Below are 26,101 nucleotides of genomic sequence, written 5' to 3'. Positions count from 1 at the left end.
GTTTCCAGACGATTTTTAAGCCCGCCTTCCAGATCCCAGGACAACTTTGTTCATGTTGGGTTAGAATGGCGACTGGGCAACAAATGTCAACTCTGGGGGCTCCCCGTTTATAAAAGCTACGAGTAAAACGCCAGGAAGGAGACAGAGAGATGAAGGCCCGTGTCCACTAACGAGTCTGTAGCAACACATTCTCACAGCATTAAGGGTATGAGCCTGTGGGATGATTGAGTCTGACCATCTACTTTAAAGAGGAGAAACTGAGACCCAGAGAATCAGAGGGAGCTGTGTCGGCTCAACGAATTGTATTCGTGTCGCGACTTAGCCCATCTGCACCTCTTCCTCCCCCGCCCTCCGCGTGACCCCCTTTCCTGCCTTCAAGCACTTGACTTCCCCCTCCCCCATCCCATAGCACCAGCCCACCTCTCCTAGCCCCTGAAGACTCCTCACCTGGTTTTCGGTTCCCACAGCTACAGGAGTTTAGAGTCTGAGCCCTGGGTTCGAGGATAGGAGCGGTGGGACAGGGGCCGGTGAACGGTGGGTTGTGTTTTTATAAATCAAGTCTTACGGAAGCACAGCCACATCTGCGGTTGCCACAGTCTGTGGTTGCTTTTGTTGGACAGCGGCAGAGTTGAGTAGTTGCAACAGAGACCGCGTGGCCTTCAACGACTAACACGTTTCCTCTGACCGGCCCCTGCTGTAGAAGAATCAGCTGTAGAAATTCAGTTGATGTTAAACCTTGAAAGGCAGCTCGCCGTAGATCTACCTTTCTACATCACTGAGCTTTTGCTATAAATGGGGGGTGGGGGGGGGATGGTCAGTGGGTCTACAACAGAGGGAAGAGAGGTAATGGGTGTCCAGCAACGTCATTCAAGTACCGCGATCAGCTGTTCTTAATTCATAGACAGGTCAAAGGTTATATGTTCAGATGAGCACCAGATTTCCCCCCTCCCAATCTTTGACCCAATTCGTTGCACAAACTGAACCATTCTTCTTCTTTCTTCTTTACCTGCCACTTCTAATCCATTGCCAGGACCAGGTGGTTCTCCAGAATACATCCTGAAGCTGTCCTTCTTTCTCCTCCTCCTCTGCTGCCACCCGGCCACTTCAGGCCCAGGCTGCGGCATCAGCTCATAACAGACCTTCCAACCCATTTATTCTTCCTATGGCGGCAAGTTCCAGTCTTCGGACCCATTGCTCGTTATTTCCTTCACGGCAAGCATTACGGTCTGTCTGTATGATCTTGCTTATTTATCTCTTCACTTACTTACTTGCTGTCTTACTTGAATCCAAGCTTCAAGAGAGTAGCACCTTTTTGCATTGTGTGTAGTCACTAGTGTGACCCCCATGGCACCTGGCGTGGAGTGGGTGCCGTATGGAGGAGGGAATGAACAAGGGTAGGTGGTGTTGGAAACACCCTCGGAAATGGCGTATCAGAAACATCAAGAAGAATCATTTCAAATGCACCGAGAACACCTATCCAGCTCCTTGCTCCAAATTGACATGGCTCCCGCCTTATGATCTCCCTTTCCCAAGGACAGCTCCTCTCTTCTGCATTGGCTGTCATGAGAGAGTCCTGCATTACTGCTGGAAGCGGGCTTTATCCCTCAGAAATAATGAGAAGGGGGCAGGGGCGCGGGGTGGGGGGAGTGGGGGGAATTGTTGTCCTAGACCAGTGTTGACCATACTTCTGGTCATACTTCTTTTGACCAGAATCCAAGTAAGAAGTGTATGTTACCTTGTGATCTGTTGTGCTCCATGCATAGACACATGCCCATTTCACAAAATACCACTTTACTACACATGTTTTCTAGTCTGATCTGTTTGGTTCTGTTCTGTTCCATTAACACAATGCTGGTGGTGACCTGTTAGGTCGATTTCAGGACCCATTAATGTGACAGCCCACAGTTTGAAAATAATCTTTAAAGTTTGGTACTTATCCTCAGGGATTCACAACCTAGTGCAGAGCCCACAGATGAAGACCCGTATGTAAGGCAGACAGACAGACAAGTGCTGTGTGCAGGTCCAAATTACTGTAGCGGGGGTGGGTGGGGATGGGGGCGGGGGACAGATTCACGAGCTGCTAGAGACATTTCGGAAAAAATGTTATCTTTAGAAGTTAGATTTAAGACTTAATTTAGTTGTTGTTCTTATCTCTCTCTCTCTCTCTTTTTTAACCTAACTAATCAGTTCTTTCTACGATACAGGCTCTTGTCTTTTTTTCTTCTTGGGTACTGATGTGTTTTTTATTGCCAACAGGGAGATGTCTATTATTCTCCAGGTGCTTTTTAATTAAAAAACAAAACTTGGCCTCATCCATATCTTCTTACTCAATTTATTTTTTTTCCCTCTACTTTTTTACATTAGTTTTTTTCGAGCTATATATGTGTGTGTGTATGAAAGATCTTCATTCGGAGACATTTTCCTCTCTATATACATGTAGGTATATAAATGTCATCTTAAAGAATGCATATACACAAAAACGTGTCTCTGAATGAAGATCTTTCTTATTATTTAGAATTCCTTAACCCTAATTGATGCATGGCTCCCACAGTTGTCACAGTAAAAAAAAAAAAAAAAAAAAAAAAAAAAAAAAAATCCCTATTCTTCAGAGAGGATGCAGAAATTTCTGTAAAAGCCCTGACTCTAAATGTATTATACAGCTATGATCAAATTTCAGCTGCCTTTCCCCTGTTAGGGACATTAAATGTAATTTTTCCTGGCCTAAGAAACTTGAGTATTTCTCTGTGTGCATATTTCCATTAAAATTTTTTCCAAGTCACCCTTTTTACTCTTCTGAACTGTTACGTGAGACCAAGGAGGATATTTGCACGAGATGCAATGCCAGACACTTTCTGTTCCTTTCGAGCTCTACAGTCATTGGAGTAGACAGATGAGTGTCCCCATGGGTGTGTCCCAAAGATGCTTTTTTTGTTGTTTGTTTTCTCTCTTTGGAAATTCTAAGTACGAGATATTGACATTCACGTCTGGTCTGCGAAAAACAATCAGCCATCCCACGTCTCTCCCAGTGAAATGCAGAACTGATCAAGGGAGGAATCATTATGACCCAAAGCCTGGGCAACCGTCTGCAGTGAATGAACGTTGCAAATATGTGCCAACCAGCTTGAAATTAAACCTGGGCTTGGTGGTCACCCCTTAAGACCCGGGTGAAAGAAAACTTCTAGCAGCTAGGCTCCTGTGAGTCAGAATTGGCTTTCTGAGCATGGGAGGAGTTACGGTAGTGAGTACATAGAACAGGTGGTGCATAGAAGGCAGGTGGGGGCACGGATGGAAATAGAGGGAGCATCGTAGAAAGCAGAAGAGCTCTTCCGGGTGGGTTTGCTGAGCCCGGACCAACAGTACCTGTGAATCTGCTGGCGGCTCCTCCCACTGCCACTTGGAACTTGGTGCTGCTTTTATGAGGGTCGGCTTCGGGAAAATCAGATTTGATTTAGCAAAAGGCATTGGAGAGCCAGCTTTGCTCCCTTTATTCTGTCAGAAAGGAGACGTTCGTGACGTCATCCACCATTATTGAGTACCTCTAGGCACCTGTTACAGGTGTTTACATCATGCCATTGCTGGCCCTCACACCCATCCCTGGCGGAGGGGGTCTTTGTTTTGCCAAGGAGGAAGCCGAGACTTTCTGGGGACCCTGATTTTCCCAGGACCACACAGGAAGCGTCTCTCTCTGGCTGCAGAATTCCTAGTTCTGACTGTACCTCCCCCTGCTTTCTTGCACCTGGATCACTTACCTTGCAACCTTCCCCTTCCCGGCACCTGTGGGTTTTTTCCATGTAGTTGGTAAATAGTAATGTAGTGTAATAAAAAAGATACTTAGGTCAGGGTTAGGAGAAACCACATTCTTGGCTTATTGTTATTTGCCCAAGAGGGCCAGTTGTCCTTCATTTCTTTGTCATAATTTTATTCCCTGTAAGAATAGACGGCCCCACCCTGAGAGCCACAAAACAATTTTTTTTTTTGTTTGATGAAAACAAAAGCAGTTAGGTTCCCAGAACAGAGATGATCTCGTTGCAGAGATGTTTGGGTTGCACGAGGGTCCTGGCCTCCCCAGGTTGCTGGTTAGGGGCCTTACAGGGCTCACTGCACGGGGCTCCACAGGGAGCCTTTGGTGGAATCAGGCCAGGACCCCCCCCCCCCCCCCCCCATCTGCCCAGGAGTTACTAGCTTTTGGTTTGTTTCACATCATCCACATTTGGTAGTTACCGGTCTGCCCCTCCCTCTTCTAGAAAGTGTGCTTTGCATCTCTTTTCCAACCTGGCAGCTCATTTGGTGGCCTGCCTGCTTTACCGGGAAAGTCTCATCCATGCCCCTAAACTGTTCCGGGTTTGGAAATGTACACATGGAAGGAAAGGCCACTTAAGGACGTTGGATTTTTCAAAGTTGACATTTTTCATGTCTTTAGACCTCCAGATGGTGAAACTGGAACGTTGGTGTTCAGCTTAGGCTGGTCGGCCTGACTGGGACCCGTGTTTGGGCTCAGGCCTGCGCCCTGGGCGTGGAGGGTGGGGTGACCAGAGGCTCCAGCCCCCCTTCTCTTCTTGGCTTTGAGCAATTCTCTGTTCATAAGGCACCAGAAAGAGTTAATTCCAGATCCACTGCTCACTGATGTTGTGATAGTAAAGAATTCTAATGGGTTCTGCGAATAAGTTTGTGAGTAAACTACTTGGTGAACTCATGACTGAAATACAGATTTTTAAAAGCCTCTTTAAAGATTTTAGGAATAGGGGCGCCTGGGTGGCTCAGTCGGTTGGGCGTCCGACTTTGGCTCAGGTCATGACCTCACGGTTCATGCGTTCAAACCCCGTGTCGGGTTCTGTGCTGACAGCTTGGAGCCTGGAGCCTGCTTCGGCTTCTGTGTCTCCCTCTCTTTCCCTGTCCCTTCCCTGCTCATGCTCTTTCTCTCTCTGTCTCAAAAATAAATGAAAAAAAAAAAAACAAAAAACCATTAGGGAAAAAAAAAAGGTTTTAGGAATAACTTAATTTTTGTTTTCCTTGTAAGGGATTTTCTTGGAGTTTTTCCCCCTCTAATAGTTAAACAGTTTTATTGTTTGCTTTCTGAATGTTCCTGTAGTACAATAGTTCTGAAAATAAGAGAGTCAGTCCCTTGGCTGCAAGCATGGGGTGGGTGCGGGTTTATGTAATTTGACTTCTTTTCTCTCCAAATCAGTAAATATTTACAAATGACCTTATCAAACCGCTTGGGTACATTCGGTCACTTTTGAAAGCATACAGTCGGCACACTGCCAGTTCAGTGGGCCTCTCAGGAAGGACTTAACTTTTCTTTTTTAATAAAAATGCTGTCCACAGACCAAAAGTGGGCCTCAGAGCAAGTCTTTCCATGGACCCAGTTTTAGAAAATTTGCATTCTGAAGTTGGACTTCTAAAGATTCGACTCCTTTAGGTCTATGAACTGCGGCATCCAGAAAATAACTACTGGCTTCTGGCTTAGGTTTAACCGCCGCTGCCTGAGTTCTTTTGTTTCTTGGGGAAGGTAATTACAGAATTCCATTGGAAGCTTAAATGGCCTTCTTTTGTAAGTAGGAAAAAACCAAGTTGATTCCTTTTCTGTTTTTTTGTGAAGTGGTACCGAAACAATATGGCTCGAAAACATAACCCTCGCGTTTTTTTTTTTTACAGCAGAGATGGGAGTTTTGAGGTACCCAGCCCTCTTTTGCTTTCCACATTTGACATCTGACAAATCTAAAACTCATTTTCTAGAAGAGAATACATACGTCCTTCAGAGCTGACACTGAGAAATAATAAAGGAGTCCGAGTTTGGGGGCCGGTAGGGCAGGAAAATTACAATATTGTATCAGCATCACCTGGTAATAACATGTTCATTTCGTCTGTCAGACTTAATCCAGGTAAGGCTGAAGTGCGTTTTATGGTGCTGCATTGTCAGGGTACGATATTCCGTATTTCTGGCTAGCAAACGCCAAAAAATAAGCGAGAGGCTCTTAAAAATAAGTAACTGGGGTCATTGCGTTTCATCTACTTGCTGCCGAATCCTGGGTGTTTCTTCTATTAATCATTTTTATGTTTTCATTTTCTTTGCAGAGCATTGGGAAAGGGTCCTTGTGGTGCATAGACCCAGAGTATAGACAAAATCTAATTCAGGCTTTGAAAAAGACACCTTACCACCCATACTCACACGTGTTCAATACACCCCCTGCCTCTCCTCAGGCGTATCAAAGGTAAGCAATCCAGAGGGTTTTTTTTTGGTTTTTGGTTTTTGGTTTTTTGGGTTTTTTTTGGCTTACTGAAGTTGCATTATTTTGGCCGAGACAGGCACTGAACCTAACTCAATAGACTGTACAAAATGAAAAATAACTGTAGATAAAGGAGAAAGGAATAAAGTTATTACTGGAGGCATACCCATTGTTGTATTTCCTGCAAACCTTCCCGCTTCTGCTGCTTCGGAGGAATGCGCTCAGAAGGCTTCTTGGTGGGTGACACACTGTCTTCCTGGGTAGAAACATTTACAAAGAAAAGTTGACAGCTTTAACATCTCGGGGTGTCACAGTCTGTTGGGATAGAAGTACGGAGCGAGCCAGGTAAGCGATTCCGTCTTCCCAGCAGCCGACCGAAAGCGTCTACAGGTATTCACTGAAGGACTCGTTGATTGTTGTCATTCCTGGTCTCCATGTAGACGGTGCTCCAGAGGGATCATTTTGTTGTGGTTACTTGGTGTTTGCCTCTTCAAGGAGAATCGCAGAGAACAATGGAGACTTTTGTTCCCCCTGCCATGCCCATTTGTTTTGAGACAGTGAGGTCATGGGTGCCGTTTTTACACAAATGTAATTGGAAGGGAGGATAGGAAGCTTGTCACTTAAAAAAAAAAGGGGGGGGGGGTGTTAATGTCAGATTCCAAAAAAATAGCCACATAACAGATACAAATTTTACCATAGATTTGCTATCACATAGTGCTTGGGTTGGAAATACATCCCTCACTCCTGCCAAAAATTTTTTTTCCTTTCACGTAACGAAGTGCTTCTGCTGTAACCACCCGGTTGAGAGAAATTATCCTTGGACTACAAGTTTATGTCAATGAGGGATGGCGTGGGTTCGTAGATTTCAGCAGTTTTATCGTCCACTTGTTTGGCAGATTCTCTCCCTAGTCTGGTGTTTGCTGTGCAGAGGGGAGCACAAAGTGATCCTCTGAAACCGCATTAATGAAGTTCTTGTGCATCTTAGTTGAGAAGCATTCCATCACAGGCCCCAGACAATCAGTCTTCAGCAAGAGACGCGGAGGAACAGCTGGGCTCTCCGAGAAGACTGCTGTATGTCTGCCTTTGCTAGGCGATTAGCGTGATGGTAGCCATAGCAACTGGAGCATCTCCATAGTAACGCGTAGCCGAGACAGGTGCAGTTGCATCACAAGGCTGTTTGTTGCCTGGCAAAAGGACAGGCCATTAGTACTTAGATATACGCTGTTGCCTTAGGAACAAATAACCCTACATAGCAACTACAGTTGGTTTGAAAGATTTGGTGGGGGGGGGGGAAGAAAAGGTTGTAGCGGCTTTTGTCCGTGTTCATAAAAATCAGTGCAAGCATACTTTATTGGAAATGACAACTTGAGGTCATATAGCTGTAGGAGATAAAATGGGATTTTCCGAAGCAACCCAGCCAACATTGTAGAAATGTCCAGAAGGACAGAGCCATATGTTTGGTTTTTTTCCTCGTGGCTGTAGCTACTCCTGAAATGGAAGGGAACCGGGATCAGAGAATTGCTGATATCCGAGGTTGGTGGGGGACGCGATGATACTTTCTGGAATTTCCCTTAGATTCTCACGTTCCTTTGTCATTCTCCTCCTCCTCCCTCCCACCCTCCTGACCCCACAGAGCACCCTTGACTCTCCTCCCCAGTGTGTATCTGGGAAGTATTTCATATCCTTTTGTTCCTGGGAAGTTAAGAACATAAGTGTTACTCACTGGGTCATATCACTGGTTCATTTAGACAGTATTTTGTTGCCAAATGTGACCCCAAGGGAAACGCAGTAATTATTTAATAATTTGAAGGATTATGGTAGAGCCGTAGGGACTGCATACTCAGGCAGAGGCTTTCTGAGCTGGCCTAAGCTTAATGACTTCATTTGATTTTTTAATATAGGCATAACAATGCGGACAAACCAGAGCTTTTGTAATGAAAATAATTTCCGATCCAATATTCCAGATCCTGTTCTGTCACCTCCGGTTCCTTTTCTCCCAGGTGACTGAAGTTAAAGTTTCTGCATCCACCCATGCGGGCACTCAGATGTCACCTCCATAAAGGTCACTGGAGGTGGAGTGAGATGGTGAATCAGATTCTATCTAGACTGCCTCGTCCGTGTCTTAAGTCTGAGGACAAGCCACTTGCCCTTCATCTCACGGCTTAGGTTTTGCTCCCATCTCCTCTAGTGTGTGAATTTGTACGAAACATCCCCAGTACTGGATGACTGTACAATGTTTGTATAGCTTACACCGAAGGGGTATTCAGTTCAATCCTAAGCCATTGGGCCACTTGTTGATGTGACTTAGGGAAGATGGAAGGGGGACAAAGCACGTCATTAAACAGGGACCAGAAATGCCAGCGTGACTTTATCTGGCAGGTCTGCTGTGATGCGGGGAATCCCTTGCCAGCCCCTCGAAGAACTGCAGTGTGGGGCACCTGGGAAGTGCTTGGCTCTCACGGAGCTGGTACTTAGCACGCTGAAGATGGTGATTAGACCGGATGGGTGGTTATTGCTAGCATTTGCACGTGTGCTTGGCACGGCAGCAACTCGAAACCGAGCTGCAGGTGGCTGAAGACTGCCGGGAAGAAAAGCTATCTGAAAAGACTGCCCCACACCATCATTCATGGCCAAATACGAGAGATAATCAATATTGTAGCTCGTAGACTCAGGCCTCCGTTTTCCAGGATACCCTTTTGGATGTGTGTTAGGCTGGTCCTCTGTACCTGCTTCTTTGGATGCCACAATCGTAAACTGTTTTTGATTGAAATGCAGAGCTCGGTGACATCGGCCCTTCTATTAGTCTGCTGGGGCTGCTGGGGCAAAGAGTCGAGTGACTTAAACAACAGAAATTTATGTTCTCCTAGTTCTGGAGGCTGGAAGTCAGAGATCAAGATGTCAGCAGGGTTGGGGCGCCTGCGTGGCTCAGTCGGTGAAGCATCCGTCCAAGTCTTGGTTTTGGCTCAGGTCGTGATCTCACGGTCTGTGGGGATCGAGCCCCGTGTCGTGCTCTGTGCTGTCAGCCCAGGGGATTCTCTCTCTCCCCCTCTCTCTCTGCCCCACCTCTGCTCGTGCTCCCTTTCTTTCTCTCAAAAGTAAATGAATGAACATTGAAAAAATTAAAAAGATGTCAGCCGGGTTAATTCCTTGTGAGGCTGTGAGAGAGAATCTGTTCCAAGCGTCTTTCCTGGCATCTGGTGGCGCTGGCTGGCCTTCTTTGGCCTTCCTTGGGTTATAGAAGCATCACTTTGATCTCTGCTTTTATTTCATGTGGTGTTCTCCTGGTGTGCTGTGTCCGGATACCCCCTACCCCCTGTTTAAAGTTATATATTTATTTTGAGAGAGAGAGAGAGAGAGAGAGAGAGAGAGCAAGTGAGCATGAGCAGGGGAGGGGCAGAGAGAGGGAGAGAGAGACTCCCAAGCAGGCTCCACACTGTCATTGCAGAGCCTGGTGCGGGGCTCGAACTCCTAAACTGTGAGATCATGACCTGAGCCAAAATCAAGAGTCAGATGCTTAACCAACTGAGCCACCCAGGTGCCCCCAAATTTCCCCTTTGCATAAGGACACGAGTCATATTGGTGGAGTGACCTACCCTACTTTAGTATGATCTCATTTTAACTAATTAGACCCCCAATGACTCTGTTCCCCCCAAAAGGTCACATTCTGAGATACTGGTGGCCAGGACTTTAACATGAATTTTGGTGGGAGGGGACACAGTCTCACCCATAACAGCTCTTTTCTTTGTAAGGCATTTTTGCTGGTAAGAATATGGAGAAAAGTAAAGAGGTAGTGAAAAGACAAAACGATGGGGCACGTCAAAGGGACAAAGGAGACAATCTGAAATAGGTCCTAGTGGCCAAAACAGGGACAATATGAGCAACAAAATAACAGTGTTGGGTTATAACCCAGGATATAAACTAAATATCTGTGAGTCTACACTGATACAAATAAATGATGGAGGAAGAAAATGGGTATCGAGACAAGTCTCCTGTATGAAAGAATTCCAGACGATTTAGGTAGAGCCTCCTCTGCTCCCGGAGTTGGCGCTTATTAACTCCTCACCCCGAGTGGCTGCATTTAATGACTTCCTTCCACAGAGTGAGTATGGAAGCAAGTTTATAGCCGGAAGACCTGGCACCCAGCACCTTGGCCTAGTGGTCTCAGCTAACGTCCATGATAAGAAGTTGATATCACGCATCTTTGATAACGATGTCGTGGAATTGACGGTTCACCTCGGTGGTCCCCCACCAATCCATAACCCCTGCTTAATCATGGGAAAAACATCAGACAGTAGTCTTGTCCCCAAGGTGGCAGGGTTGGGGGAAGGTGGGCACTCTACAAAATACCCGTCCAGCATTCTTCAAAGCTGTCAAGGTCATCAAGAGCAAGGAAAGTCTGGGGGTGCCTGGGTGGCTCAGTCGGTTGAACATCTGACTTGGGCTCCAGTGCTGACAGCTCAAAACCTGGAGCCTGCTTCAGATTCTGTGTCTCCCTCTCTCTCTCTCTCTCTCTCTCTCTCTCTCTCTCTCTGCCCCTCCCCCACTCGTCCTCTGTCTCTTTCTCTCTCAAAAATAAACATAAAAATTTTAAAAAGAAAGAAAAGAAAGAAAGAAAGAAAAGAAAGAAATGCAAGGAAAGTCTAGAAAACTGTCACAGATGCGAGGAGGCTGAATGGGTGATATGCTATCCTGGATGAGTTCCTGGAGCCCAAAGGACATTAGGGAGAAACTAGTGACATGTGAATAAATGGTAGAGTTTAGTGGATGGTAATGTACCAGTGTTGGCTCCTTAGTTGTGGCAAAAGCACCCTAATATGTAAGCTTTTAACTTTGGGGGAACTGAGTGAAGGACGCAGGGGAGCCCTGTGCTGTCTTTGTAACTCTGCCGTTGAAGAAAAAGCGTTCCCCAACACACACACACACACACACACACACACACACACACACACACGTTGAGTTTACCAATTTTAAATATCCCCGTCATTCTCGGTGTAGTGAAAAGTCAGGTCACCACAGCAGTTGTACAAAAGCTCTTGCCTGACTTCTTTAATGTCTGCCTCTATCCTCGTTCACCATACGTTCGGTGGGCTGGTGGGCGGGAGCTCTTGCTTTTACCTCAATCTCCGCAGCAGCTCCTGGAGCCACACGAGAGGACATGACTGTCATTTGGACACTACAGTTCTTGGAACTTTATTTTTGTGAAATGGCACCCAACTTTTCCTTGTAAGGTCCCCATGGCCCAAGTTCAGGAAACTCGAGCTGGCCACGCCAAGTCGGCTTCCTTTAGGACACCCAGCCACTGCCAGCGTGGCCTTCAGACTCCAGGCCTGGAAAGAGGAGGGAGGGATGGTATATTTGGGTTTCTTGCCCACACTCTTTAAGAAAAGTCCTATTGTCTATTTTGATGGTTTTTCTTACATATGCCCTCCTTCCTACACAAGGAATTTCTCGTTGAAGGATATGCATATTTTAATGCTTTTGATATAGATATTGCCAGATTGCCTTCCAATTTTACACTCTGTTCCAATCTATACTCCCACCATCTTTTTAGGAAATTCCCATTTTCTAACCTTTCTCCATGTCTGATGGTTAAATAAACAGTTCCCCAGTAGGCGACCTCAACTTTTGTGATTTTGCTACTTTACAGTAGAGACATTTAAATTTTACAGTACTGGATTAGTGCCCTGTGAATAGTGGATGTCTCATCACAGTGTTTATGACAGCAGATTGTTTTTAAAAAATTATGTATGTGGATGGATCTTACATAATACCTTCTCTGGTATAGGCACCAACCCAAAATCAGTTTATAGAAGAAACACTTTAATCATCTCTCACCATAGGTGGAAACAGGTTTTATAATTAATCAAAAAATATGGTTTATAGAGAGTTTTCCTGGATGGTCAGTTTTCAGAGAAGGGAAATTTGACAACGTACAATGAGCCAGTGTGGTTTTGTGCTTCTTTGGTATATACAAAGATATCTCAGTGTCTTATATGCCTCTGATGTGTGTGACGGGTTGGCCGTGATTGGCCTGTAGATGAACAGTGAACCCTGAATGAGGGGACTTTTATTCCTCAACTCACCTTCCATTTGTTGTTTACATGTCTTCACTCTAAAAATAATGACAGCATATTTTATATTTTATGTGTTGTGGCCTAACATATGTGAAGTTAGAAGAATCCACAAGACTTTGATCTAAGTCTGAAGAATTATGTTTTGGATGACTTGAAAATTTGGAGAGTCAAAACATTAAAGTGTCTGTTGCTGTTACTCTTTTTTTTTTTTTTTTTTTTAAAGGAAAAAAATCCTGGACGTTCAAACTTGTCATTTAGCGCTTTACGTTTCTTTCTGCCTCTTCAGACCATTTACTGAGCTGCAAAAAATACATTAACGTCCTCTGCAAAGATTTTGGCGTCTTGATATTGAGGGTCTTAATGAAAGTGTCTGATTTTAGTGCTGGCACAGCAGAAGGTTTTATTTTATCCTGCCTGCTGCCCTATTCATGTGCTTTCTGCTCGTTCTTTGTGATTTTTTTTAAATGCTAACATGGCAGAGTAATACCACTAAGGATATAGAAGTTGTACAGAGTGGTCAGTATATATTCAAAGTAATGAAGTCATGAGTGATTCCTCACCCGGTAAGTTAACTCTGGCTGAAGGAGGGAACTGGTAATGGCGGATGGGGGATTGCATTGGGAGGAGGGGGGAACAGGAGGTGTTTGGGGAGCTCATCCTTTTAGACAATTAGAAGATTAGAAAATCCTTAGAATCTTAAGCTCGTTAACATAACTGTGTTAATTCCCTGGCTAAAATGCTGAATTTGCACCCAGCAAGGAAGAGCTTAGTCATTGCTTGGATAACATCCAATAATTTTTTAACTTAGAAGACATCTTTCATTCCAGTTGTTCAGAGAGGTATGCATTTAACTGTTGGCAGAAGAAGTGTAAAACCACAATCAGGTCAGCTTTAGCTTGCACGGAAGGCGTTTGCACTGAAGGCCTTTAATTGTCGGATTGTCGTGTCATGGCAAGTTTTAATTTGGTCAAACATGAAAGAAGCATTGAGGATGCAGATTAGTTGCATCATAATTGCCTTTCGAATATTTTACTTGTAAACGATATATTTGACGGAAACGGTAAATAGTTTTTTAAATTCTCTTAGTCTGTATGCTTGTCGGTGTAAGTTTAATTTAAGAGGGTGAGTGAGGTGTGAGGTCTTTTGAAAGAGTATTCTTAGGGGCGCCTGAGTGGCGCAGTCGGTTAAGCGTCCGACTTCAGCCAGGTCACGATCTCGCGGTCCGTGAGTTCGAGCCCCGCGTCAGGCTCTGGGCTGATGGCTCGGAGCCTGGAGCCTGTTTCCGATTCTGTGTCTCCCTCTCTCTCTGCCCCTCCCCCGTTCATGCTCTGTCTCTCTCTGTCCCAAAAATAAATAAACGTTGAGAAAAAAAAAAGAGTATTCCTAAACTGCAACTTTTCCCTTAGGGTAATTAAAAAAAATATTTTTAAGTGTTTTTATGTATTTTTGAGAGACAGAAACAGTGTAGGCAGGGGAGGGGCAGAGAGAGAGGGAGACACAGAATCGGAAGCAGGCTCCAGGCTCTGAGCTGTCAGCACAGAGCCCGATGAGGGGCTCGAACCCATGAAGTGTGAGATCATGACCTGAGCCGAAGTTGGGTGCTTAACCGACTGAGCCCCCCAGGCGCCCCAGCTTAGAGTAATGTTTAAAAAAATATTAAATTACAAAAAATCAATAGGAAGCTTCTTTGTGCTTACTATATAGAAGGACATGCTAAATTAATATGGTCAAACAGCTGTGGGATTGACAAGATTTTGTCATGGTAGTACTTCCAAATATAAAGTTTATTTTGTTAAAAAATTGGCAAGACAGGTTGTAGAAAAGGCTTAAAATTGTAGGGGGTCACTCTTGCATGTTAAAAACAAACAGTGCTCATTTATAGCATGAGCTTTAAAAATCCATTAGTTGGCTATAATTTTATTTGCATATCAAATCATATTATCTTTTGACTTCCATTATATTTTCTGAGTTGGTCGCAGAGTATTTTTTAATCTCAGCATTTTGCCTTCATTATGCTGTCCATTGTACATTTCCTTCTCATTCAATCCTACATTATTTTATTTAAATGGAAAACAGCCCCCTGTTATCCTTGAGCACTTAGGTACTAGGCGTATCGTGTGAATATTGTGCCCAGTCATCCAATTCTCCTCTGTTTTTACGTGCGCTTAGAAAGTTGAATGTTTAAGCAGCCGGCCTGATCACATCCCTTTTACTCAGGTACTGAGTAAAACTCGTGGCCGGGAGAGCCACACGGACTTAACCTTTTCATCCTCTGATCTCTTCGGGTACCCTCAGTCCTGATTTGTATTCTAATAGCAGAAGTGTTAAGATCTCTTGAAATCTAATAAATTTGTCGGACTATCTCCTGAGGTGATGGGTGGCAAAGAGGTTCTGTGTCCCTAATTCCTGGTTAGAAGGTCGAGGTGGTGGACCCACCAGGAGTCTGGGGTCTCTGCCAATTGTCTTCCTGTTTACTTGCTGTTCCAAGGAGCCAGCGGAGGATGGGAGGACTGGAGGGCCGGACAGATCCCTGATCAGAGTGTCTTAGGCATTGTTAGGCAGTGTCCACAAAGTGGGGCTGACCTGTATTCTGCGTATTTGTCAAACTCCTCACCTTCCCACAGGGGGAGAAATTGATCTGTGTGTTTGAAATATGAAAGAACTGTCAAAAATGCCTGAAATCAATGATGTACAGTGTGAAACAACAGACAGTGTATTCTTTGTTTTGCAGCAGTGTGAAATTGGCAAATTTTTTTTATCACAATAGAAAATAAAAACCCACCAGGGCTGTGTGTAAGCCTCCCCTTTCCCCATCTTCCTGTTTACCAAATATCTCTGGATTTTATAGATTAAAAAAAGGAGGGGGGATTAAACATAGAGGTGTAATATAATTGGATTTAGCCGGAGTGGAACCCATCATTCATAAAAGATTTGAGGAAGATAGAGTGGAGAAAGGATTAGCTTACTGTAAGTGTACCGGCAGTGAATCATGTTGATCAAAAGGGCACTATATGTAGTCTTAGATAATATTAATAAACGTGTTTGAACAAGTGATGTGATGGCCGGTAATTCCCACTTTCCGTGTGGCTCACCTCACTGGGAAGTTTCTGTCCAGATGGGAGGGCACTTTGAGATGATGCAGAAAACAGACCGGCTAGGGGGTCTAGAAAGAGCTGGAAATGTGTAATCAGGAGAAGAACACTTTCAGAAGGTCAGCATGCCAGCCCTCTTCAGCTCCACCTAGGAGGAGGGATTGGGTCCACTGGGTCAAAGTTACAGAAAGAAAGATCGGGACTCACTTAAAGAAGATCTCTCTAATAGAATAGCATCTAACACTGTGCCAGGTACACAACAGGAGCTGGGTGAATGTTTGGGTTGATGGGCGAACGAGCTACCCCTGGGGATGCTAGTCAAGACGACCAGTTGCCAGGGTCCTTTGGAAAGATTTAGGTATTGCCTGGAGAATTGGCAAGGTTATTCCTTCCAACTCTTGAGGTGTTCTGTTTCCAAGCCCGCTGAGCTGCCGTGGCGGTACAGGGATGGCGTATCACCCCATAGCTTGGTGTTTGTCACTCTGCAAGCCCACGGTATTAGACTGGAAACAAAACATTAGGGAAAATGTGCTTGGCTCTCTTACTCAGAAATGAGAGGTCAGATTCTTCTCTTGAAATTGTGAAGTCCAGATTTCAGGACCGTGATGGGACTAATTTAGTTACTCTTTTTTCCGTGTCATCCAGCTTTTTGATTCATGCCCTATAATTACCTCCCTTGTTTTAGTGACACTTCTCTGCATTTCCTTCCGTGTGAATAAAATTATCACCGCGGTGTTTTGCCAAGCAGAAGATCATTTCCAAAAGCTGTCCATCAAATCATCCAGACCTTCCCCTCATTGTTTATCCACTGAATTAATGAGAGCAACACCCACCCTTTGTATAAATCTCCACGCGGGAGCCAAACTGGTGTCCTTGTTCTGTAGAATCACATGTTTTTGGCCGGAGCCTCTGATCACATTCTTAACCTTTTGTTTTTCTTACGTAAGGTCTGTGTCACATTATTTGTCAAGCTATGTTTGAGAGACTGCCATTTGTGTGAAAGGTGCAGAAAGAGAGTGAGAAGCATCAGAAATTTAGTTAATTGCTAACTCCTGCTGATTTGTAAGTCATGTGGAAAAAAACATCCATAAACCATTTAGACACATTTCTTAATCCTTATCTTTCTAGATGGAGTTGCTTAATCCCAGTAGTCCCAAGTTGAGACACGTTGACGGTGTGTTTATCAGCTTGCAAACGGAAAGTTTTGGTCAAAGTTTGCTAACCAGCTGCTTATTCTGCCCATATCTGTGTGACAGACTGAGTACTCCTCACCCCCTCAGCACACATTCCCCATCTAGTTTGGGGAAAAAAAAAAAAAACCATTCAGAGGAAAACAACTAAGAGAATTTCTTAGCAGTTTTCTCTTCCTCCTTCTCTCTCTTCCTCCTCTCGCTCACCCGCTTCCTTCTGCCATTCTGGGGCTTCTTTTCAGTTTAAGGAGAGCAGAGTTTTGTATCTTCGGATTCTTTTGAGCTAGAAGCTGATGCACACCCCTTTTGCGGCCCTTAGAGAAACTGAGGCACATAGAGAGACTTTCCCCTTGTAAACTTTCCAGCAGAGTCAGTCACTGGAGGTGGGTGTTCTGGGCGCTTTGGTGAGCCCCCTGCCCAGCCTTGTGGCCACCTGCACTTGCTGTGGAGTGGACCCCTGCTGGCCCTGCGGGTGGAGCGTTGGGTACAGCAGCTGTGACATCCTCAGGAGGAAGAGAGAAGCCTGGGAAGCAGTAAGGACGCCGAAAAACGGAAAAGATCCAAAGATCCCAAACTCTCAGAGTGTGGCACTCACTTCCCCAGCTCTCCCTCTCCCCCTACCTCCCCACCCCTGCCTGGCAGAATTCCGCCCCCGTGGTGGACTAGAAGTCAGACCAGGCGCTCTGCTCTGGGCCCGTGCCCGATGAGCCTTGGTGCCTTGCTAGAGGACGCACAGCGGAGCCAGACTTGAGCCTCCCACACGTGCCAGCACAGACCGGGACTGGAGGGTCCACCAGCTCCTGTAGGCCACCCGCCATCCAGCCAGGCTCCCGGCAAATCCCAGCAAGTCCCAGAAAGACAGGCAGGTTAGAGCCACTCCCGGGCTCCCCGTTGGCTGTGCCACAGCGGACAAGTTACCTGACCTGTCCAGATGCCCAGTTTGTCATCGCTTGTGTGGCAGAACCATACCTACCTCGAAGGAGTGCTGTAGACACGCAGTGAAGTGGAAGGATGTGTCAGACGCTTAGCCCTTGTGCCTGGCCCGCAGAAAATCCATGCACCTTAATATCTCCTTCCTCCCCACCGCCAGACTTTCTTTTGATGATTGTACAGTCTTGTTTCCGCACAAGCCGCATGCCAGTTTATAGATGGGTTTGCGTTGTAAAGTGTCTTTCTATCCTTTACGTTCTGTAGTTTCCACAAGATTTAGGGTCTGTGAAAATCAGTACTCTCTTGGAGTTTTCTCTCCCACTGCTTGCTTGCTTGCTTTATTTATTTATTTATTTATTTATTTATTTATTTATTTGAATAGAATTTATTGTCAAATTGGCTAACCTACGGAGCGTAGCGTGCTCTTGGTTTTGGGGGTAGATTCCCGTGGTTCATCGCTTTCTCTCCCAATGCTCTAAACAGAACCCTGCATACAGGTGTTAATTCAAAACATATTTATTGATGATTTCTCTTAGGAAGCAGAGCACAGGTTATAGAGTAGTGCAAAACATTTTCTTCTAGCTGCTCAGGGATGCCGGAATCATTGGCCGCTGTCCTCGCCTCTGCTGTCACAAGGTCAGGGACGTACGGAGGGCAATGGAGAACCTCCGCTCTGGATCCCTGTCCTCTAAAGACACATCAGTGCTTTTGCAGTGTTGGTGCTTCTGGCTTTCCATCTTCTTCCCCATCTGTCTGCCAAGGCCCTGGTGTACCTCTGGGTGGCACAAAGCCTGACTGTTTGGACCCGGTCACTCCTGAAGCCTAAGAGAGACATCAGGCTACTCTGGGATGGAAAGGTTATAAATTCCAGGCTGTTGACTCCAAGGCACCAAATATTGTCAGAGGACTAAACATTTTTGCAGCTGCCGTAGAAAATGCAAATGTGCTTGAGGTGGTGCCGGCCAGGGATTGCGCCAGCTTTGTGTCATTCATTATTCCTCTGAAAAGCCTCCTCTGTATGCTTCCTGCCGAACACAGCCCCTGAAAGGTGAGGTGTTCCAGCTCTACCTTCCCTGACCATAACGGGAGGAGTTTTCACCACAGGCCGGCGCAAACAGTCAGTTGTGCTCATTCTCCACCAGAGACATAATCCGCGTTTAAATCTCTTGTCAGTAACTCATTAGTTTCTCCCCCCCCCTACTTTCTTTCCCTCTTTGATGAGAACAAAGCCCGTCTCCTCCCTGCGCCGGATCTTGCCTCTCTCTCCCGGGGAAACCTCACTGTTTTACTTCCATCCCTTCGGAAGAAAGTCATCCAAATGTTCCCCTTCCCTACCTGCTAAAAGATGAGGATTTTGTTCTTTGTACTTTAAAATCCGCGTTCAGAACTTACAAATACGTGGCGCCACAGCCCCTGGCTTCTGCGGAACGTACGCGGGCGATAGACACCGTGCCTTGACCAGCCAAGGGCCCCTTGCTTGAGCAGACCCTCCTTCCAGCTCTTTAATGGACTGTTCTAGAGAAAGGAAGGCTTGGACATAATGGTAACTCCAGTGGAATTTTATTCTTATTAAATGCCTTTGAAGCTCCCTTTCTCTAACACCACCCCCTCTCACCCTCCCTCTTAGATGTGGATGTGTTCTGTCGTCAGGGCTGTTGAAGTCAAAGTTAGAGGAAAACCAGCCTGAATTTCTGTAAAACAGCTCTTTGATGCAGGGTAAGGCAAAAATCTGTTTCCACCAAACAGTCTAGACTTATAAGGAACCAACTATGAATGAATGTCAGATTTTTAGCAATACAGGATTATAAAAAATTTTTAATTGAGCTAGTCCCTCCTGTTTTGAACCCTAAACCATTCTGGACTGTGGGTGGGAGGCGGAAAACCAAGTGTTTGTTGAATACCTGCTATGTGCCAGGCTTCGTATAACAGACCATCATATATGCAGTCTGGCTTAACTCTTAAAAGGGCCCGCTGCAAATGAGGTGATTACTGTTGTACATTTGAGAGAACGAGGGCTGAGAGAGGCATGTGCCTGCTGTTGGCTGAGCGGGGACCTGAGCCAACACAGCCACCTCATTCTGACTGCACAGACCCCACTCTTCCCACCACGCTTCGGCATCTCATGGTCACTGTCTCCTATGGAAGTATTCCCCGCTATCTAATACTTGAAGAGGTGAGCCTGGGAGAGGAGAAATGGCGTATCACCTTCTCAAAGGCATTTTCGGTGCTGTAATGTAATGACGGCAGGACAGATGGCGGTGAGTCCAGTTAAGAGGCCGCTGTAGTAGATGAAGCCATTGGAGGTGAAGCCATTGGAGATGAATCTCTGAAACCGAGATTGAGAGGAGGGAGCAGAGGCACCAGGAAGGAGATCTGTGGGCTTGGTGGCGGAGGGGTGGAGAGGAAGCCAAGAGGGTCCTGACCTGTGCGGATGGAGGAAGCGGGGACAGAGGCATCTGAGGACCGTGGCACATGCGTGTGCGTGAGGCTCACTCTTCTGTTTTAAGCAAAAATGGAACAGTAAATGTGGGCTGGTGGACAGTCACACAGCATTTCTCAAACTTGGGATTTGGAGACCACTTCATGAACTGGAGATTATTTACCCCGAGTGTTGAAGAAGAGAAAAGAAATTCAAAGTTCACGATATTGGTGCTTGCCTTGTCCGTGAGGTCCACTCAGGATTTTTTGGTTTTCTTTTGCTTTTTCTTCTAGGCCTGCTTTAAATTACTCAGTCATCCTTGGGAATAAATGGCCATGCAACTGTCTTTTATTATTATTATTATTATTATTGGGTTTTTAATTTTAATTCCAGTGTAGTTAACATACAGTGTTATGTTAGTTTCAGGTGTATAATACAGAGATTCAGCAATTCTGTGCGTCACCCACGCTCATCACAAATGCACTCCTTGATCCCCATCACCCATTTCACCCATCCCCCCATGCGTCTCCCCTCTGGTGACCATCAGTTTGTTCTCTATAGTTAAGAGTCAGTTTTGTGGTCATACAACTCTCTTTCTAATCATTTTTTATGTGTAATTAACAAAAAATAAGTATGTAGGGAGCTGTGACAGGGCTAACCACCTTTTTGGGGCTTGAGTATGTTTTTTTCGGTCATTGTTGTGAAAGCACTATATTTTGTTAACATTCTTTAAAAAAAAAAAACCAGCCACCAGCCTGAACCGTTACTATGTATGAACTCAGTAAATATTGGTGGAATAAAATGAATACACATAATTATCATTCTTTATTTGACGTTGAAGTCATAAATGAGTTAAAGACACAGGGTTAATTTTATTTTGTCGAGGAATAAGCAGTGAAGATTCTTCCCAGAACACCTGACCAATTCTGGTTGACCCAAGTACATAAAGTAGGCCGTTACTAACTAGCAGAATAGCGCTCTGAAACTGTGTATTTGCTAGGGCAAGACTTGGGTTGTAGGAAAGGGTGTGTGCCAGTCATGGGTTTGTATGTGCCAGGTCGGATGGACTGCTTGGTGGTGAAGTGCAACATGTGAGGGTGTTCTCAATAATCTAAAAAGGTGTAGGAACAATGCTAAATTGGAGAGAATCAGTTGAAATTAATGTGCTATGCCACTGAGCTGTTTTGCAATTAATCTTGGAAAATTTGGTTTTAACAAAGTCTCCAGATGAGCATTAAGGGAATAAGGGGTAGGGAATCAGAATCACTAGAGGGGCTTTTAAAAAATTATACAGAACGTTGATGGTGGGAGAAGGGGTGTGTACTGGGGGGACGTTCCACTCAGCTTGCTGTGTGCATGAAAGCTGTCTGAAAAATTAAGCTGATTATTTTCCCTTATGTATGTTACACACACACACACACACACACACACACACACACACACACACACACGACCCTGGAGAATCAGATGTAGTATTTAAAATCCCTGCCTTAGTGAGCTGTAGTTATGGGGTGGGGGTGGGGGGAGGATATTTGCCTCCTGCAGTAGCATGAAAAGAAAAATCATGTTGAGAATTCCTGTCCTATGTCATAGAATGTTGGAGCACAGAGGAACCAAAAATCACCCAGTTTAGTGTTTCCCAAATGTGTATTACAGCAAATAAGTTTCCAGAGATGTTAGGACTTTACTTTTTTTTTTTTTTTTAATGTTTATTTATTTGAGAGAGAGAGAGAGAGAGACAGGGTGCAAGCAGGGGAGGTTGCAGAGAGAGAGGGAGACACAGAATCCGAAGCAGGCTCCAGGCTCTGAGCTGTCAGCACAGAATTGGACGTGGGGCCCAAACTCACGGACCATGAGATCATGACCTGAGCTGAAGCCCGACACTTACCCAACTGAGCCACCCAGGAGCCCCATGGGACTTTAGTTTTGAGCACACACGAAGTTTTCCATGGTCAGTAAGTTTGGGAAATGTGGCTCATTATAACTTCTTTGTGGTAAGCTAATTCAAATGTTTGCCACACTTTATTAAACAGATACTTTTGGTGGTAAGTGGGGGACATACTTAACATCATCCAAGGAACACCAATTTGGGCACGAGTAACTTAAAACAAGGGTGTTTCAAAAGTACGTACTTTGCCACGTGATAATGGGTTGCGAAATCAATTTAGGGGTTGCAACCATCCTTTTTTTTTTTTTTAAACAAAAAATAACAGAATAACAGAAAATACCACAGTGCTTTGCACACAGGAGGGTAAATGTCGTCTTGTGAAACTCTGTTTCAGTTAATATAGGCGGGTTTGTGTGTACTCAGTCATAATGAAAAATCTATTTCTTACCGTAGACGATGACCAAAAACATGTTTGGAAAACACCGCTCTAATTCAGTTCCTCAATTTTGTAAGCGAAAACCCTGAAATGGTGTCAGGATCGCGAGGGGACCGAGGGACAGAGTCTAAGTCTATGACTTTCTCCTCTTCCACCTATACCAATCCACCTCCATATCTTCACACCATCCTATTTAAAAAGCAGCATTGAGGGGCGCCTGGGTGGCTCAGTTGGTTAAGCCTCCGACTTCAGCTCAGGTCACGATCTCACGGTCCGTGAGTTCGAGCCCCGCGTCGGGCTCTGGGCTGATGGCTCAGAGCCTGGAGCCTGCTTCCGATTCTGTGTCTCCCTCTCTCTCTCTGCCCCTCCCCCGTTCATGCTCTGTCTCTGTCTGTCTCAAAAATAAATAAACGTTAAAAAAAAAAAATTTAAAAAGCAGCATTGATGGAAATATTGTAGATAGCCATCAACAGATGAATGGAGAAACAAAGGCTAGTTTGTCCGTACCTTGGAATACTATTCAGCCTTCACAAGGAATGAAATTCTGAAACCTGCTGCAACATGGGTGGGCCTTGACATCGTGCTCAGTGGCATAGGCCAGACACAAAAGGACAGGTATTGTGTGATTCCACTTGGATGAGGTCCTTTGAATAGGCAAACTCAGAGAGAACGTAGATCAGAGGTTAGCAGGGACTGAGGAGAGAGGAGAACCAGGAGTCAGTGTTTAGTGGGTACAGAGGTTCTGTTTGGAATGATGAAAAAGTTCTGGAAATAGAGAGCGGTGGTGGTTGCACAACATTGTGAATGTACTCAATGCCACTGAATTGTACACTCAAAAACAAAACAAAAAAAAACAGGTTCAGATGGCAACTTTGATGTTGTGGGTATTTTATCACAATAATAATATTTAAAAGAACCGAGCCACAAAAGAATAATAATAGTTAATAATAGAAGCAACACAGCATTTCTTTTAGACAGACCTTGTGTTACGTTCTAACCTCTGTTCGTTCCTTCGGCCTCCCCCTGTGCGGGCCTGGGTCCAGGCACCGAGGATTCTGAGCAAACAGCAGAGGCTCCCTGCTCTTAGGAATCCCTGGTGCCGAGTGTGGCCACAGGTTACCCTGATTCTAGAATGCGTGGCAGGTGATGACTGCATTTCCATAGGTGATGCATTTTACGGCAGCGAGGGATGCTTAGCATGTGACCTTTCCCGCGTTAATGGCTCTGATTTTCCGACTGCACCATTTGGATAAACCAACAATTTGCTTTTGGAAGGTCAAGCAGAAACATACTTCATGGTTTTTCTCATGGTTTCACCCTTTCATCAGTTGGTCATTAGCCTGACCCAGAGACAAATAGCCTTTTCTTGTTTTGCTTTTGCCTCTTTCTTCACAAAACCTCCAGGCTGGCTGCAAATAGCAATTTACGTGAAATGCTACTACCCACAAGCTGGTTTGTAGTGATTCCTGCTGTCTCCATTCTCTGCTCTTGCTTCCCATGTTTGGGTAGGAGAATCTGGAGAATCAGGGTGAACCAGAAATGAGTGCAAGGGCCGCTGAATAGTGGAAAATAGATGTGTGTTTCTTCTTGGAACCGACAGGTTTTTTTGGAACTCCCAACGCGAGGCAATTTCTGCCCGTAAAATTCGCAAACAGATGGGAGTCGCCCTTCGGCTCTGTTTGAGGACTTTGGAGGTTTCTTCCTGTCAGGCGGGCACCCTTTTGTCTCCGGTCCCCACGCAGATATTGACAAACAGCAGGTCTGTGCTTGCAGCCCCCCTGTGGGAATCTGCAGGCCTCGAGTTGGCACCCACAGTAAAGGACACAGGGAGAAAACGCTTCTCCCTTGACCAGTGAAGATATTTAGCTTGGTTTACTGGAAGCTAAGGAAGTACGTCAGAAAGGTGGCTGGTAGAATCTTCCTGAATTGGGGCAACACATCATGATCTTGACCTCAAAGCTCTTAGCCTAACCTTGTGAACTGGAAGTATAACTCAGGGTTTCTCCACCTTGGCGCTGTTGATAATTTGGGGCTAGATAATTCTTTGTTTGGGGGGCTGCCCTGTGCTTTGTAGGATGTTTAGCCACATCCCTGGCCTCTACCTGCCAGATGCCAGTGGCACCCGCCGACTTGGGAGGATCAAAAACGTCCCCTGGCGGAGCAAAATGGCCCTTGGCTGAGAGCCAGTTGCAAGTTCCAACGACCTTCCGCCACATCCAAAATTTTAGGTGTTGAGGACTTTGTCAGTTGTTGCTCTGGAAATAACGGAAGAGGGCTGGGGGTTGTTTTTTGGTTTGCTTGTTTGAGTCCTGCCTTTGTTAGTACAGAACTCAAATCTTTGAAGTGTGTGTAAAGAATCACCAACTGGGAGAAATTGATACCTAAGACTGGTGTCAGAATGAATCTATTACCCATGTAATAGGGGTGTTCTGTGATGGGTGTTAAGTTACGATTTGGGGTGTAGGGTCTACTGGAAATGTGCGGTGTGGTGAGAGTCTGGTAGCGGAGTCCTGCATGGTCATTGACTGAACAGGAACCAGCAAGCTGAAACCGAAGAAGCCTGCATCAGTAACACCTGGGTATGCCTGTTTTCATTTCCTGCCTGTGCCAGTCACGTGGCCGGGTGATGGAAACAAGTTCTTTAATTCCTGTATTTTCTGTCCCACATCTAAATGGAGGATGATACCTGCCCTTCATCTTATTAAATGGCCATGGTATGGCCCATCTCATCTGCTGAGCTCTTCTCCTATAGTGGTGAGAGTTGTTTGAGACCATGGGATTCTGTGTGGTTTCTGTACTTGTCACAGAGCCCCCGCGGATTCCCAAGTCCCCTCTTCCAAAACATAAAACATCCGTTTTCTTCCCTGAGGCTGGGTGAGCTTGGATGTTATTTTATCCATTTATCCACTCTTGCTAGACCTCCCATGTGCCGTGCTTTGTGCAAGTCACTTGGGACACTTCGATGACTAAGCCAGGTTTCCTGTTACACTCTAGTTAGAAAGATAGACTTATAAAGAAACCTGATGTCACATGAAGAATGTTTCCTATCACCTATACAAAGGCTATGGTTTAACCTTCCTGCATATTTTGAAGCTCTTCCTAAGTCTGAAGAAAGGAACATGGTTAATGACTATTTTGGAAGGTGTTAGCGTGCAGCCCGGGGGAAGCACTGTTCTGGAAGTCTGAAAACATGGGGATTTTTATGTTGACACTGGTCCTGATTAGCTGTGTGCTTTTTAACCCCATGTCACTTCATCCTTCTGGTTTTTAAGATGATATGTATGGGTTACGTCATCCCTGAGATTTCCTTCTGACTCCAGGAGTCTATGCTTATTATAATAATAACCGTACTATTATTATTATTAAATGCCATTATAATATATTTTAACCAGTCTTTGTGAGGAGGATTTATTGTAAGATTTTAAATGGGCTCCTGTTCCCTTGTGCCTGGTGGGGAGACCTGGACAACTCTGGTAAGGTCAGAAGCCTCACCACATTTTGAGGCCCCAGTTGAGGGGTAGAGCAGTAGTCTGAAAGATTCAAATAGATATTCTGCCCTCAAGTTCCATTAGAAAGATACCATCTCTGAACAGACCCATCATCTTCAGAGGGCTTCTTCCCACTGGGTTTTTTGGGCGTAGGTGCCTTTTACCTGTATCTTTCTGTTTACCTACAGAATCACATAAACTCATTAGGTCGAGATTATCCATTCCTTCTGTGCCTGAAGCTGTAGGTAAGTCTGCTATCCGGTTTAAATTTTGTCTCCACATCTGTCACTTCTGGGTCCTGTAAGCTCCATCCCTAGCTGGTAACCTCACAGATGGCCCTAGGCAAGCCCGTGGCAA

General features: G+C 45.2%; 1 protein-coding gene across 6 annotated transcripts in view; it reads left to right on the top strand.

Annotated features, from left to right (window-relative positions):
* The window catches only part of FOXN3 (forkhead box N3), a 400,702-nt gene that overhangs the window by 221,427 nt on the left and 153,174 nt on the right, over positions 1–26,101 (top strand). For all 6 annotated transcript variants that reach the window (XM_043556816.1, XM_043556818.1, XM_043556817.1 and 3 more), the window contains one exon: positions 6,076–6,212. In XM_043556816.1, coding sequence (XP_043412751.1) covers positions 6,076–6,212 — 137 coding nt within the window. The remainder of the gene's footprint in view (positions 1–6,075; positions 6,213–26,101) is intronic.

Source organism: Prionailurus bengalensis, chromosome B3 (genome assembly GCF_016509475.1).
Source record: "Prionailurus bengalensis isolate Pbe53 chromosome B3, Fcat_Pben_1.1_paternal_pri, whole genome shotgun sequence".
Taxonomy (NCBI): Eukaryota; Metazoa; Chordata; class Mammalia; order Carnivora; family Felidae; genus Prionailurus; species Prionailurus bengalensis.
Note: the sequence above shows the minus strand (reverse complement) of the source record. Positions and strands in the feature narration are given on the sequence as shown.